Genomic DNA, 13656 nt, shown 5'->3' on the forward strand with positions numbered 1-13656 from the left:
AACTCCAACTGCACATGGGATCTCCATTCACTCAGCAAATTCAGGAGCCCAAGGTCTAGACCTGTGTGCACCACAGACCTGCCCTGTGGCCGTGGGCAAGCCGTTCTCTTTTCTGCGCCTCTCTTTCTGGAATTGTCACACTGGAATTTTATAAGAATGCCCCCAAAGCCACTTGCAGGCCGCCCACCCACCACTGAGCCTGCCTTCTTCCCCTGACCCTCAGCCCACCCCTCACTTGGGGCCAGCAGACAGTGGCTGAGCACACACATTATGCCAGGCTGAACCCTCCTACGGACCCTAGGAGGTGAGTTTGTCTTCTTTCCATTTCACAGGTGAAGAGGCTGAGGCTCAGAAGGGTTCTCTGACAGCTAATAAGAGGCCCAGAGCCACAGCATGTTGTCCTGGAACGCACTCCCCAACAGGGGCACTAGGCTTCAGGGCCCCACATCCTCTCCCCCACCTTTCTAGCCGGTGACTTCCATGCACCGCTCAAGTCCCATCTCACACCCTGCCGATCAGCTCCTCTGCGAGGCTTCCTGACTTCCACCCTGAGGGCCTCCTGCACTTGAACTTAAACTATTACGGCTCTCCCCTCCTTCTTTTGTCAGTTTTCTGTCTCCCTCCCTGGACTACAAGTTCCTTGAGGAGGAGAGAGTGTGTCTTACTCATTTTTGCTTTAGCTCAGTGCCAGGTATACAGCAGGTACTGAGCACTTGAGTGTAGGATGGGTGATTGACTGAACTAACTTGACTAGATGGGGTCTGCTCAACCTATTGAAATTCAAATTTTAATTAACTAAAATGAAATAAGGTGAAAAATCTGATTCCTCAGCCATACTAGCCACATTTTGTGGGCACGATAGCTGGTGTACTGTATTGGACAGTGTGGAAAATGGAACCTTTCCAGCACTGCAGGAAGTTCTATTGGGCAGCACTGCACTGGAGGCCAGGCTCCAGCTGGCCCCTAGGCCCTGAGACCTCTGGGGTGTCCCCCATCTGCAGCTTGGAGCTCAGCCCAGGGATCCCCGGCCACCTTTGGGCCTGTCTTTGAAGACCAGCCCCTCAGCCTGCTATTCCCAGAGGAGTCCACAGAGGAGAAGGTGACACTGGCCTGCCGCGCCCGAGCCAGCCCTCCAGCCACCTATAGGTGAGACCCCTGCAGTGGGTGCTGGGAGGCCCTGGGCCGCCAGGCACTTTTTCCTCACGTCAGCCTCCTCCGCCCTCACTGCAGGTGGAAGATGAATGGCACGGAGATGAAGCTGGAGCCAGGTTCCCGTCACCAGCTGGTCGGGGGCAACCTGGTCATCATGAACCCTACCAAGGCCCAGGATGCTGGCGTCTACCAGTGCCTGGCCTCCAACCCAGTGGGCACCGTTGTCAGCAGGGAGGCTGTCCTCCGCTTCGGCTGTGAGACCCCCCGGGGTGCTGGGACACTTTGAGCGTGGGGAAGAGGGGCTGGAAAAAGTATCCAGAAAGGATGGGTGACAACTTCCCCAAGGGGGCTGAGCTGGGGAGGGGCCCCAGGCTTGGAGCACAGCGCCTGAGGGCCCGGTGTCCACCACCCCCAGTTCTGCAGGAATTCTCCAAGGAGGAGCGAGACCCAGTGAAAACCCACGAAGGTTGGGGGGTGATGCTGCCCTGTAACCCGCCTGCCCACTACCCAGGTGAGTCGGCCCCTGGGCCACAGTGAGACAGAGGGCATGGGAGGGGCTTCCAGCCGCCCAGCAGAAGAGGGATGGAATAAGGTGGTGAGTCACCCTGGGAAGCACGGACCCCTGGGGTCCCCAACTCTAAATGATTCTGTGTTTCCTTTATAGTCTGTCATCCTCTAGCTCCACGCCCTTCCCACCCCTCCCCCGACTCAGACTGGAAGGTCCGGAGGGCAGGGGCTGCTTCCCCAGTGGACAGCACTCCCTGACGGCAGGAATCAAGTCTTGTCTCCCCTCTTGGTCTCCCCTCAGCCTCAGTTCAGAGCATGGGGCTCACAGGACAGGGTCTAGGGATTCCCAGCAGCACACTGGGGTCCCTCCCAGAGTTGCTCCATTAGCCCAGCACCCCATTTCCTCAAACTCCCCACCCCAGGCTTGTCCTACCGCTGGCTCCTCAACGAGTTCCCCAACTTCATCCCGACGGACGGGCGTCACTTCGTGTCCCAGACCACAGGGAACCTGTACATCGCCCGGACCAACGCCTCGGACCTGGGCAACTACTCCTGCCTGGCCACCAGCCACATGGACTTCTCCACCAAGAGCGTCTTCAGCAAGTTTGCCCAGCTCAACCTGGCTGCGGAAGGTCAGGGGAGCGGGGGTGCTGAAGGGGTCTGCGGGCGTTGGGAAAGGGGTTTTTCCCTTGGAAGCTGTGGAGAGCAGCTCACAGGGCACAAGGTCGGGGCCTGGGCCCCCGGGGTCCTCCTGCTGCACGGCCTTGGACCCTTGCCCCAGGCCCCCCAGGGGAAAGGGAGGCAAGAAAGAGTGGGCCCTGAGTTGTGCTGAGACGGTAAGCAGAGGAGCGCTTGGCCTGGGTCATGTGCATCTGACGCGCAAACTCCCTCTCTCTCCCCAGACACCAGGCTCTTTGCGCCCAGCATCAAGGCCCGGTTCCCGGCAGAGACCTACGCGCTGGTGGGGCAGCAGGTCACCCTAGAGTGCTTCGCCTTCGGGAAGTGAGTGGTGGAGGAGGGAGGGGGCAGGCCAGGGCCCAGCCTCTCAGAGCCCCTCAGGGGCCTGGGTGACCTCAGGGGGAGGGCAGGCAGGCCGAGCGCTCAGTCATCCGGGCGCCCTTGCGCCAGAGCACCAGACCCACAGTGGGTAGCGACCACCGCTCACTGGGCAGGGTGGGGACAGAGAGGGCAAGGAGGCTTCAGGGCACAGACCACACACAGCCTTAGCTGCACGATTGTTGCTGGGGAGAGGAGGGGGCAGGGGAGCCCACTTCTTGCCCCTTCCCTGCCTGTGCTCTGAGCCTGCCTTGGAGAGGCCCCTCCCTGCCTCCTTGCTTCTGTCCCTGTTTCTTCCCAGGCCCTCCTCCCGGTCACCACCTGCCCAGCATCTCGGGAAGGCCTGGGTTGGGTGCAAGGAGCTTCAGGTACGGGGAGTCTCCCAAGCTCAGCCCTCCTCCTCTGGCTTTGTGTCCCCGCCAGCCCCGTCCCCAGGATCGAGTGGCGCAAAGTGGATGGCTCCCTGTCCCCGCAGTGGGCCACAGCCGAGCCCACCCTGCAGATCCCCAGCGTGGGCTTCGAGGACGAAGGCACCTACGAGTGTGAGGCGGAGAACTCCAAGGGCCGTGACACCGTCCAGGGCCGCATCATCGTGCAGGGTACAGAGCCGGGACACCCTCGCCCCGCCCTCCCTGGTCCTTGAGAAAGCAGATCCAAAAGTCAGGGAGGAGACTGGGCGGCCCCTTGCTTAAGCCTCCCTGCGCACGGATGGCGCTGGGCATGGGAACAGAAGACGGCAGTGCTGTGGCCAGCTCAGAGCTCAGTAAGGGCTGCAGAAAGCACATGGAAAGCATTAGAAGGACTTAAGTCGCTAAAACAGCTACTGGCACAGCCACAAAGTGCCAGCTTTCTTGAGCCTCTTCGCCCCACACTTCATCCCAGAGTGCTGTTGGCGCCCTCTGATGTCTGGCACAGGAACTGCAGCCCCGCTAGTTCCGACGAGTTAATTAGCTGGAGGCTCCTCCAAGCTCATCTCCAGCCTCTCTCTCTCTTGCTCCCCACAGCTCAGCCTGAGTGGCTCAAGGTGATCTCAGACATGGAGGCTGACATAGGTTCCAACCTGCATTGGGGCTGCGCAGCCGCTGGCAAGCCTCGGCCCACAGTGCGCTGGCTGCGGAACGGGGAGCCTCTGGCCTCCCAGGTAGGAGACCTGGGACTTCCTCCCACACACCCAGCACACCATCCTCTGCTCACCTGCTTCCCTTACCCTCCTAGACCCCCTTCCCCCACCCCCCACACCACTGGCATATCCTCTGGGCCTATTAGGATGCTATAGGATGGTTCTAGGTGCTTCTCGCCATCCCGGGGTAACATGGCTTCAGGCTGGTCAACTGGATAGAGTCCTGACTGAGGATGCAGGGACCTCGGTCCAGGCGCAACTCAGCCACAAAAACACTATGTGGTCCTGAGTGGATCACTCACCCCTCTGGCTTCAGTGCGCTGATGTGCAGGGAGGCCTGGGGAATCTCCGAGTCCCGGGATTCCAGGCTGCCCTGAGCTAGAACTGGGCACATGAGCCCCATCCTGGAGGGAACAGCAGCCCAGCCTCCACTGCACGCGCCCCGTCAGCCCCCCGCCCTGGTCCTCCTGTGGTCCTGATCCCCCTGCCCCGCCCTGGGTCGGGCTCTTCTGCACAGTCCCGGATAGACGTGCTGGCCGGGGACCTGCGGTTGTCCAAGCTGAGCCTGGAGGACTCGGGCATGTACCAGTGTGTGGCGGAGAACAAGCATGGCACCATCTATGCCAGTGCCGAGCTGGCCGTGCAAGGTAAAGGGCCCAGGGCGGCAGAGGATGGCCCTGGGGACACAAAGGTGGTGGCCTTAGGAGTTCTGAGTTGCAGCTTCTCTAAACACACACACTTACCTGCCAGTTTTTCTTAGTCTTCCGACAGCTTCTGAGTAGAACTCAGGGATTTAAGACAGGAGATGAGACACTAGACAGAGAACCCCTAGAGGACGGGGTCTCTGGTTGTCCCGTGTCTGAAATGAATGAAGTGACTGTTTACTATGGCAAAAAAAAAAAAGGAGGGGGCAAAAGTCACTGGAAGCCAAATCAGTTAGATTTGGGTTTAACGCAGCCCCTTTGGCTATGTGACCTTTAGCAGGTTACTACTCTCTTTGTGACTCAGTTTCTTGATTAATAAAATGTGGGCAGTGATCAGCACACAGTTGCAGTGAGGACGAAAGGAGATGGTAGAACTAAAGCACAGAGGACCTGCCTGTCACGTAACAGGTGCCCAGTAATGTCAGCGGGTGCCAGCATCCGTAGCTGTGTGACTTGTGCTTGTAAAACCTATTTTTCTCATCTGTAAAATGGACACAATGATACCTTCTTCATCAAGCTGTAGTTAGGCTTAACTAAGACTCATTCATTCATTCGTTCAACCAATATTCCGTCAACACCTCCTCAGAAGTGAACATGAAAGATAAGGTCTCTGCCTTCAACTGTCTTACAATCCAGTGGGGAGAAGCAAATAAACACAAAATCAAATAATTAAATAAGATAATGCCACACAGCCATAAAAAATACAGTGTAAAAAAAATCCAGCAGAGCAGTGGGGGTAATGTGGGCCAGTCAGATGGAATGGTCAGGGAAGACCTCTCTGAGGAAGTCACGTTTGGGATGTGTGCTGAGTGTTAAGAAGGGGCCGGTCATGTGGAGATCTGGGGGATTTCCAAGTAACATGTACAGTAGGTGCAAAGGTCCTGAGGCAGGAAACAAAACTTGGTATCTTCATAGGATAAAAAAAATGGCCCAAGTAATTGGAGCACAATGAGTGAAAGAGAGTGGAGCAAGATGTGATCAGGGTGGGGATGGGTGGGGGAGCTCTGCTGTGAGCCCTTGGGAGGTGTTGGACTTCTTTCTGAGTGTCTGATTTGCATTTGTAAAAAGATATTCCTGCCTGCTGCCAGGTGGAGAAGTGACTGTAGAAAGAAAGTGCAAAAACAGGAAGACTAATTAGGGGGATTTTCAACAGTCCAGGAGAGATTCAGTGGCTTGGACCAGCACAGTGGCAGTGAGGATGATGGGAGAGGGCTGGATTCTGTATGTATTTTGGAAGTGGTGCTGCCAGGAGTCACTCATGGATTGGCCATGAGTGCTTAGCATGTAGGCAGGTGACGTCCCAATCAGGGGCAACAGGTACTGTTTTGATTCCCTGGGTGACTAGGCTGCTCCCCCTTCCTTCCAGCACTCGCCCCCGACTTTAGGCTGAATCCTGTAAGGCGTCTGATCCCTGCAGCCCGAGGGGGTGAGATCGCCATCCCCTGTCAGCCCCGGGCAGCTCCCAAGGCCATGGTGCTCTGGAGCAAAGGCACCGAGATCTTGGTCAACAGCAGCAGGTACAAGCCCCACCCCACCCAACCCGAGCAATTCCTGCTCCCCTCCTTCTCCCGGGAGGCAAGTCCCCTTCCCGTGACTACAGTGTGCCCCTGCGTTGGCCAGATCTGCTTTGTCTTTGCTGCAGAGTGACTGTAACTCCAGATGGCACCCTGATCATAAGAAACATCAGTCGGTCAGATGAAGGCAAATACACCTGCTTTGCTGAGAATTTCATGGGCAAAGCCAACAGCACTGGCATCCTGTCTGTGCGAGGTAAGTGCTGTGGTTTGGTTGAGGTTGGTGGCTTAGCCGCCGTGGTGCCATTCCTCCTCACCAGTGGGCTCTTGTGTTCCCACGTTCCTCCTAGTTTGGTTTGGAGGTGACCCCAGGATTTGGTTTCACTTGGAACCACCCCCTCTCCGCCATCCAGAATCTGCTTCTGCCTCCCTCCCACACACTTGTGGGGCTGCTGGCCACCCTGCTTGTTCTCTTTCCTGGGGCTCAAGACAAACCCTCTCACCCTGCCCTGCTGCCCCTGCCTGGGCCTATTTCCTCCCCCTCTACTAAGAGGTCTTGTTTGTCTTGGCAGATGCAACCAAGATCACCCTAGCCCCCTCGAGTGCCGACATTAACTTGGGAGATAACCTGACCCTGCAGTGCCACGCCTCCCACGACCCCACCATGGACCTCACCTTCATCTGGACCCTGGATGGCTTCCCCATCGACTTCGACAAGCCTGGGGGCCACTACCGAAGGGCCAATGTGGTAAGGCCTGAGGCCAGAGAACCCAGGGCTCCTCCCTCCTTCTGGGGACACAGGGGACCCAAGATGTCCTTAACCATCACCACCCCCAAAGCCTTTCCCCCTTCCCCTAGGAATGCCATGCATGGCAAGCTCCTCCCTGGGTTCATAACCACCCTCCCTTAGACGGGAAGCTCCCTGGATTCCACGTGAACCTATGCATCTAGGGGAGGGTTAGGGACAAACCCGGAATCCCAGGCCCCCAGCAGGACTCTCTCCCTTACTGTTCTTGTTATCCTGCCCCCCAGTGCAGAGATTTATCAGCTTGAACCGTTGTTGACTGTCTTGGGTGAAAAACTGTTGTTTAATTCCCAGTGGTACCAAATAGAGAGTAGCTGATTCCTCCCACTGAACAGAGAGGAGCAGCCAGACCCAGAGAGGCCCATGGAGGGACTCTGAGCCCTGCCTCCTGCCTCACCATGCTAGCCAGGGCTGCTGCCCCTGACCTGTCCCCTTTCCTGTCTCCCGTTTGTAGAAGGAGACGGTTGGGGATCTGACCATCCTGAACGCCCAGCTGCGCCACGGCGGGAAGTACACGTGCATGGCCCAGACGGTGGTGGACAGCGCATCCAAGGAGGCCACAGTCCTGGTCCGAGGTGATGGGGTTTCCCAACCCCAGCCACACCCCGACTCCCTCAGGCCAGCTGGGCTATTCTGACCTTCGCTCCCTTACTCCCTCCTCTCCCTGAAAGCTGTCTGCTTTCAGGGCTTCTGACAAGTCTGTTGAGCTGAACTCATCCCATGGTTCTTCCCAGGTCCTAAAGGAATAGAACATTCTTCCTCCAAAGTCAAAATTGTAAAAACCCACTCCTAAATACATCCCAAGACTGGAGAAATTTGCTGAGGCCATAAGTTCTCAAAGCCTCGTGCTGGGAAATCTATGTACTTCTCTGTGTGAGGGGCTCTGTGACCCCTCCAGCCTTGGACACATCCCCCCACCTCACAACCCCCTCCCGCCAATGGGCCCACTCACTTCCAACGTGCCTTGCCCTCCCACCCGGTGTGTGTTTGCCGCGCCCTCTGCTGCTCCCTCTTGGTACTGCACCAGTCCAAGCCATCCTGAAGGAGGTTGGCTCAAATTTGAAGCTGCCCAGTTCTGACCTACTGTGCTCTGTCCTCTTGGTGCAGGTCCGCCAGGTCCCCCAGGAGGCGTGGTGGTGAGAGACATCAGTGACACCACTGTCCAGCTCAGCTGGAGCCGTGGCTTTGACAACCACAGCCCTATCGCCAAGTACACCCTGCAAGCTCGCACGCTACCTGCAGGGAAGTGGAAGCAGGTTCGAACCAGTAAGTGCGAGGCCCCCCTCCCAGGTCAGGACTGCTTAGGATTGTGTGTGTGCTGGAGGTGGGGGGTCAGGGGTCGGAGGCCATGGCTGAGCCTGGGGCTTCAAAGAACAAGTGTGGCCTCTGCCTGCAGGGAGCTCCCAGGCCACTGGGGAAGATGGTTGCATGGCCAGCAGGAGAGTGGGGGAGAGTTGGAGGAGGAGACACTCAGTCTGCGCCCTTAAAGCATTGGCAGGACTGTTACTGGGGTGGTGAAAACATTTGTGGGGGTGTGGGGTGCACACAGTATCTTAAAAGGCTCCAAGGCTGGGGAGTGTACCAATTTTCCAATCATTTCTGAAAAAGGTAGTGAACACTTAGTATACAGCAGGCACCACCATGAGGGCTGGGTATAAAAAAATTAATTCAGACCCAGTCCCTGTCCTTTCTATCCAGGCCAATAAATGAATGCCAAACACTGACTCCCTGGTGCCTTGCAGATCCTGCCAACATTGAGGGCAATGCCGAGACCGCCCAGGTACTGGGCCTCACCCCCTGGATGGACTATGAGTTCCGGGTCTTAGCCAGCAACATCCTGGGCACTGGGGAGCCCAGTGGCCCCTCCAGCAAAATCCGGACCAAGGAAGCAGGTCAGAGCCATGCGTGACAGGTAACATTAGGCACAGACCCCAAGCCTCCTTAAAGGGAGCTCCAGCTGAGCAATAATACATGGAGTTCCCACCCTGCTCAGCAGGCTTCCGACACCAGTGAAACAGCTGAGAAAGTGACGCAAGGCCGGGCCAGGCCGCTGCACAGCACAGCGCACCGTGCCCTGGGCCACAGCCTGTCAGGGCTGGAGGAACCATCCAGTCCAAACTCCTCATTTAAAACATAGGCCAGCCTTACAACTGCATGTGAACCTACAGTGATCTCATAGTAAAAAGTTTAATTTTTTAAAAAATGGTAAAACCAAAGTTTGGAGAAGGGTGAGGTCACACTGGCAGAGCCTGGACTTGGCACACTGGCACCCAGGACCATGGGGTGATGGGCAGATATCCTCCCCGGAAGTGCATGAGCTGCAGGAATCAGGTGGTGAGGAAGGGGTGTGTGTTGTGCAGGGCCCTAGGTAAGCAGCCAGCGTCTCCAAGTCTTTCTTTAAACGGTTTCTTTGGGAGCAGAAAGACTGGATTATCTGCCCATAGCCTTTCCTGAAAGGCAGGTAGGTGTCAGAACTTGAGTGGGGAAGGAAGGGAAGAGGCAAGGGTGAAGGCACAGAATGAGAGCTGTGGGATCCTGAGACCAGGAGCGAGGAATGAAGATCCTGCCTCCTCTGCCCTGCCCTCCCAGGCCTGCCCCACTGGATGTGTAAGGAGGGTCTGCCTTCTTGTGTCCCTTAAACATGGTTTCCTGTGTGCCCCAGGCTGACTCTCCAGGCTCTTTCTGGAATCATTCAACATTTTTAACTGGTATCTCTCCCAAGTAAAGAATTCCAAAAGGAGTACTTTCCTTTTCTTTCTTTCTTTTCTTTTCTTTTCTTTCTTAATAGAGGTTCTGGGGATTGAACCCAGGACCTAGTGCATGCTAAGCATGCGCTCTACCACTGAGCTACAGCTATGCCCTCCCACAGGAGTACTTTCTTTGACTGAACCTCTTGAAGAGCCATACAAAGGGTGAGGGGTGGTCTCCTTCAGTGTTGTATCCCAGGAGTGGAGCATAAAGACAGCTATGATGCAGAAGACAGATGGTGGGCTTTGAAATCAGAAAAGCTGGCTTCAGATTCAAACCATGACATTTATTAGCTGTGTGACTTTAGGCAAGTCACTTAACTGCTCTGGGCCTCAATCGTTCTACTCTGAAAAGGGTAATATTAACACCCACCTCACAGGATCAAATGGACAAAGTGTTTCAGTGCCCTTTGCAAATTATGAGGCCCTGAACTCATCAGAACCAAGTGATGTCTCCAGTTGCTGGATCATCTGCAGAAATATTTTGACCCTCAGCCAAGTTACCCCCCTGCCAAGCTTCATGATCTAATTAAATACATTCTTCTTTTAATATCAGCCTTGTTAAATACTAGAGACAATTAGGAAATTAAATCTGCCACAAAAAGAAAAATAATAATAAAACACCCTGCAACCTCAAAGAAATGTGGGGTTCTTTTTGGATTAGCTGCAGTTTTGGATTATTTATTCCCCTTAAATTAAAGCAAACTGGGGTTGATCTCTGTTATTTAGATTAAACCAACAAGAAGGAAGAAGATAATGATCATTTATGGAGCTTCTACTATATGTAAATGCTAGTCACGGTCTTGTTTAATTTTATTCTTCTTACAGCCCTTTGAGAGAAACATTATTATCCTCATCTTACGGAGAGGGGCATCAGAGACTCAGAGAGGTTAAGTAACTTGCCCAGAGAAACACAGCTAGTAAGTGGCAAAGGTGGAATTTGATCTCAGGTCCACCTGACTCCAGAGCACATGTCCAAAGGGACTGTTGGAGGAGAAAACCAGGGCCCTTTGGAAGGATGTTCCTGTCCTAGGATGCTTTTCAGGCTCAGCCTCAGGGCTTTTGCTCCCTCACTGCCCATTAACAAGCTCTGTCTGTGTCCCTTGGCCCTGACAGCCCCCTCAGTGGCACCGTCAGGTCTCAGCGGAGGTGGTGGAGCCCCCGGAGAGCTCATCGTCAGCTGGACGGTAAGCTGCAAGGACGGAGGCAGAGAGGTGCCTCCAGTTCTCTGGGGGACAGGTCCTCCCCCACCCCCACCCCACCTGGTGGGACTTGTCTCCAGAGTTGAGCATCGTGCAGAGAGGACCCAGACAGAGCCACTGCACGGGCAGCAGACAAGGTCCCTCCCCCGACCCCTTGCACCCACAGCCGGATGGAAACCTGCACACAGTCCTGGGGCCTCCCCGTCTTGGCGAAGGCTGGGTGGGGCCAGAGGATGGGCAGGGAGACGCAGCCTCGGCCCCTCGCCCATGCCGCGCTCTTGCCCCTCAGCCCGTGTCACGGGAGTACCAGAACGGAGACGGCTTCGGCTACCTGCTGTCCTTCCGCAGGCAGGGCAGCGCTAGCTGGCAGACCGCCCGGGTGCCCGGCGCCGACGCCCAGTACTTCGTCTACAGCAACGACAGTGTCCGGCCCTACACGCCCTTTGAGGTCAAGATCCGCAGCTACAACGGCCGCGGGAATGGGCCCGAGAGCCTCACCGCGCTCGTGTACTCGGCTGAGGAAGGTGGGCCACCCCGGGGCCCGAGGGCAGCCCCATCCCCGCAGCTTGTCCATGGGGTGCAGGGTGGGGGCCCCTCACTCCCCTGCTCCGTTCTGTAGGTGAGGTGGAGAGGACCCCTGGCTCCTAAGCCCCTGGCTTCATTTCTAGCCCTTGCTGCCTCGTCTCCCCTCAGGCCTGGGGGAGGGAGGCTCTCTGGGAAGAGAAGTGGGCCCCAGGGATGCTTTGGGAACCCCCATGTGGCCTTCACCTTGGACCCTGGGCTCTTTAAAATCCTGAGCCGCGGCAGTCCCAGGTGGCCCTGGGAATCCAAACCCATTCTGTATCGGTCCCCAGAGCCCAGGGTGGCCCCTACCAAGGTCTGGGCCAAGGGGGTCTCGTCCTCAGAGATGAACGTGACCTGGGAACCCGTGCAGCAGGACATGAATGGCATCCTCCTGGGGTACGAGGTGAGCACTGACCTGGGCTGGGAGAGGAAGGGGTGCTGGGGCTTCACGGTGCGGGGGCGCCTCACAGCTCACTAGTGTTCCTCCTGGAATCACTCTTCGCTAACCCAGCAGACAGAACATGGTCTAAGTAGCACCTTAGCTAAGCCCCTCTGGCCAGTGCCTGGGGAGGAGGATGGACCCACGGACAGCCTGGAAATAACTGCTTAGCTCGAGCTGGCACTGGACACTGAGAGCCCAGGGGAGGAGGGGCAGGTTCTGGGAGGGGCACTGCCTGCCCTTTTCATCCAGAGCCCAGTTGCCTGGCATCCTCAGGGCTGCAGAGAATAGCATGGCCACCTCTGTGTGCTTGCCCCTGCTCCCTTGTCACTCAGGATCCAGTGTCGAGGTTCTGAGACCTGAGACTGAGTTACAAGGACCAGAGAGGAGCAGAATGTAGGTGTCCAGAGCCAGGGTCAGGGCAGCCCCGAGGTCCTGGGCTTGACTGCTGACCCTGGGTACCCCTGCCTCCTTCAGATCCGCTACTGGAGAGCCGGGGACAAAGAAGCAGCCGCTGACCGAGTGAGGACAGCAGGGCTGGACACCAGTGCCCTAGTCACTGGCCTGCACCCCAACACCAAGTACCACGTGACTGTGCGGGCCTACAACCGGGCCGGCACTGGGCCTGCCAGCCCTTCGGCCAATGCCACAACCATGAAGCCCCGTGAGTCCTCCGGCCTCGGGGGGTGCTGGAGGGGTGTATCTGGGAGAGGGGGTGCCTCTGGGATCGCTCCTTCCCCAACGAAAGACAAATGCTTCAGCTGATAAACCCTGGGCTGGACAGAAGCAAGGCAGTGAGTCTAAGGATGATAAGGGAGTGGAATTCATGGCCTCTGAAGTGCCTCTCTCTTCTCCAACCTTTGGATTTTCAGGGAGTTTGTTTCTCAGGCAGCAGTGACAGAATGTTCTGGGTGCAACTGCTGTGGGCAGACATCTAGAAAAAGCCTGGCTAAAAGCAAGGGGGTAAGTGGTGGGAGAACATTAGGAAATCTCCCCAACTCTCTCCCTCCTCTGGCAGCTCCACGGCGACCCCCTGGCAACATCTCCTGGACTTTCTCGAGCTCCAGTCTTAGTATTAAGTGGGACCCGGTGGTCCCTTTCCGAAATGAGTCTGCAGTCACAGGTTATAAGGTAAGGAAGGGGTCAGCCAGGCATTGAATTTGTATTTCCAGCAAACACAAGGGAGCTGCAGTTTCTAGCAGGAAGGATCTGAGTTAGATGCAAGCAAAGAGCTTGGGATTTGAGAGGCATGAAATACATGAGTGGTTCTCCAGGGAGCATGTAGGAGGGATGAGAAGAAAATGATATGACTGTGGAAAGGCAGGGTTCGGGGGGCTGGTGATGGGCTGGATGAAGTCTGGGTGTCCTTCTAGCCTAAGGAGTCCGCAAAGCTAGTCCCGCTGCTTGCAAGCTTTTCTCCCCGCACTGAGGAGCTTGTTCAAGACCCTGGTCCTGGTCAACAGGAAACAGGAGGGGTGAGGGGGCAGGACCTCGAGGGCCCAGAACCATGTGGGCCCCTCCCAGTGCCTGGAGCGGAGGAAGAGAGAAGAGTCAGTCCGGGTGTGTGGAAACTGCACCTGGCTAACCTTCCCACAGATGCTGTACCAGAACGACTTACACCCGACTCCCACACTGCACCTCACCAGCAAGAACTGGATAGAAATTGCAGTTCCCGAAGACATTGGCCATGCCCTGGTGCAGATTCGGACCACAGGACCTGGAGGGGACGGGGTCCCGGCAGAAGTCCACATCGTGCGGAATGGAGGTGCTGACTCTCCCCACATCCCCCAGGAGTATCCGTGTGCCTCCAGATGCCTGATGTAGGAATCATCCCCACCCTAGCCAG

The 13656-nt window shown here is 56.5% G+C and overlaps 1 protein-coding gene across 1 annotated transcript in view; it reads left to right on the forward strand.

Annotated features, from left to right (window-relative positions):
• The window catches only part of CNTN2 (contactin 2), a 31036-nt gene that overhangs the window by 12909 nt on the left and 4471 nt on the right, over nucleotides 1-13656 (forward strand). Inside the window, exons 3-22 of the mRNA XM_031438736.2 lie at nucleotides 1002-1146; nucleotides 1231-1406; nucleotides 1568-1663; nucleotides 2082-2291; nucleotides 2562-2661; nucleotides 3139-3314; nucleotides 3720-3856; nucleotides 4353-4482; nucleotides 5906-6056; nucleotides 6182-6309; nucleotides 6626-6801; nucleotides 7313-7433; nucleotides 7966-8124; nucleotides 8601-8750; nucleotides 10722-10792; nucleotides 11097-11331; nucleotides 11662-11774; nucleotides 12288-12474; nucleotides 12829-12941; nucleotides 13407-13575. Coding sequence (XP_031294596.1) covers nucleotides 1002-1146; nucleotides 1231-1406; nucleotides 1568-1663; nucleotides 2082-2291; nucleotides 2562-2661; nucleotides 3139-3314; nucleotides 3720-3856; nucleotides 4353-4482; nucleotides 5906-6056; nucleotides 6182-6309; nucleotides 6626-6801; nucleotides 7313-7433; nucleotides 7966-8124; nucleotides 8601-8750; nucleotides 10722-10792; nucleotides 11097-11331; nucleotides 11662-11774; nucleotides 12288-12474; nucleotides 12829-12941; nucleotides 13407-13575 — 2943 coding nt within the window. The remainder of the gene's footprint in view (nucleotides 1-1001; nucleotides 1147-1230; nucleotides 1407-1567; nucleotides 1664-2081; nucleotides 2292-2561; nucleotides 2662-3138; nucleotides 3315-3719; nucleotides 3857-4352; nucleotides 4483-5905; nucleotides 6057-6181; nucleotides 6310-6625; nucleotides 6802-7312; nucleotides 7434-7965; nucleotides 8125-8600; nucleotides 8751-10721; nucleotides 10793-11096; nucleotides 11332-11661; nucleotides 11775-12287; nucleotides 12475-12828; nucleotides 12942-13406; nucleotides 13576-13656) is intronic.

This window comes from Camelus dromedarius, chromosome 21 (genome assembly GCF_036321535.1).
Source record: "Camelus dromedarius isolate mCamDro1 chromosome 21, mCamDro1.pat, whole genome shotgun sequence".
NCBI classification, from domain to species: Eukaryota; Metazoa; Chordata; class Mammalia; order Artiodactyla; family Camelidae; genus Camelus; species Camelus dromedarius.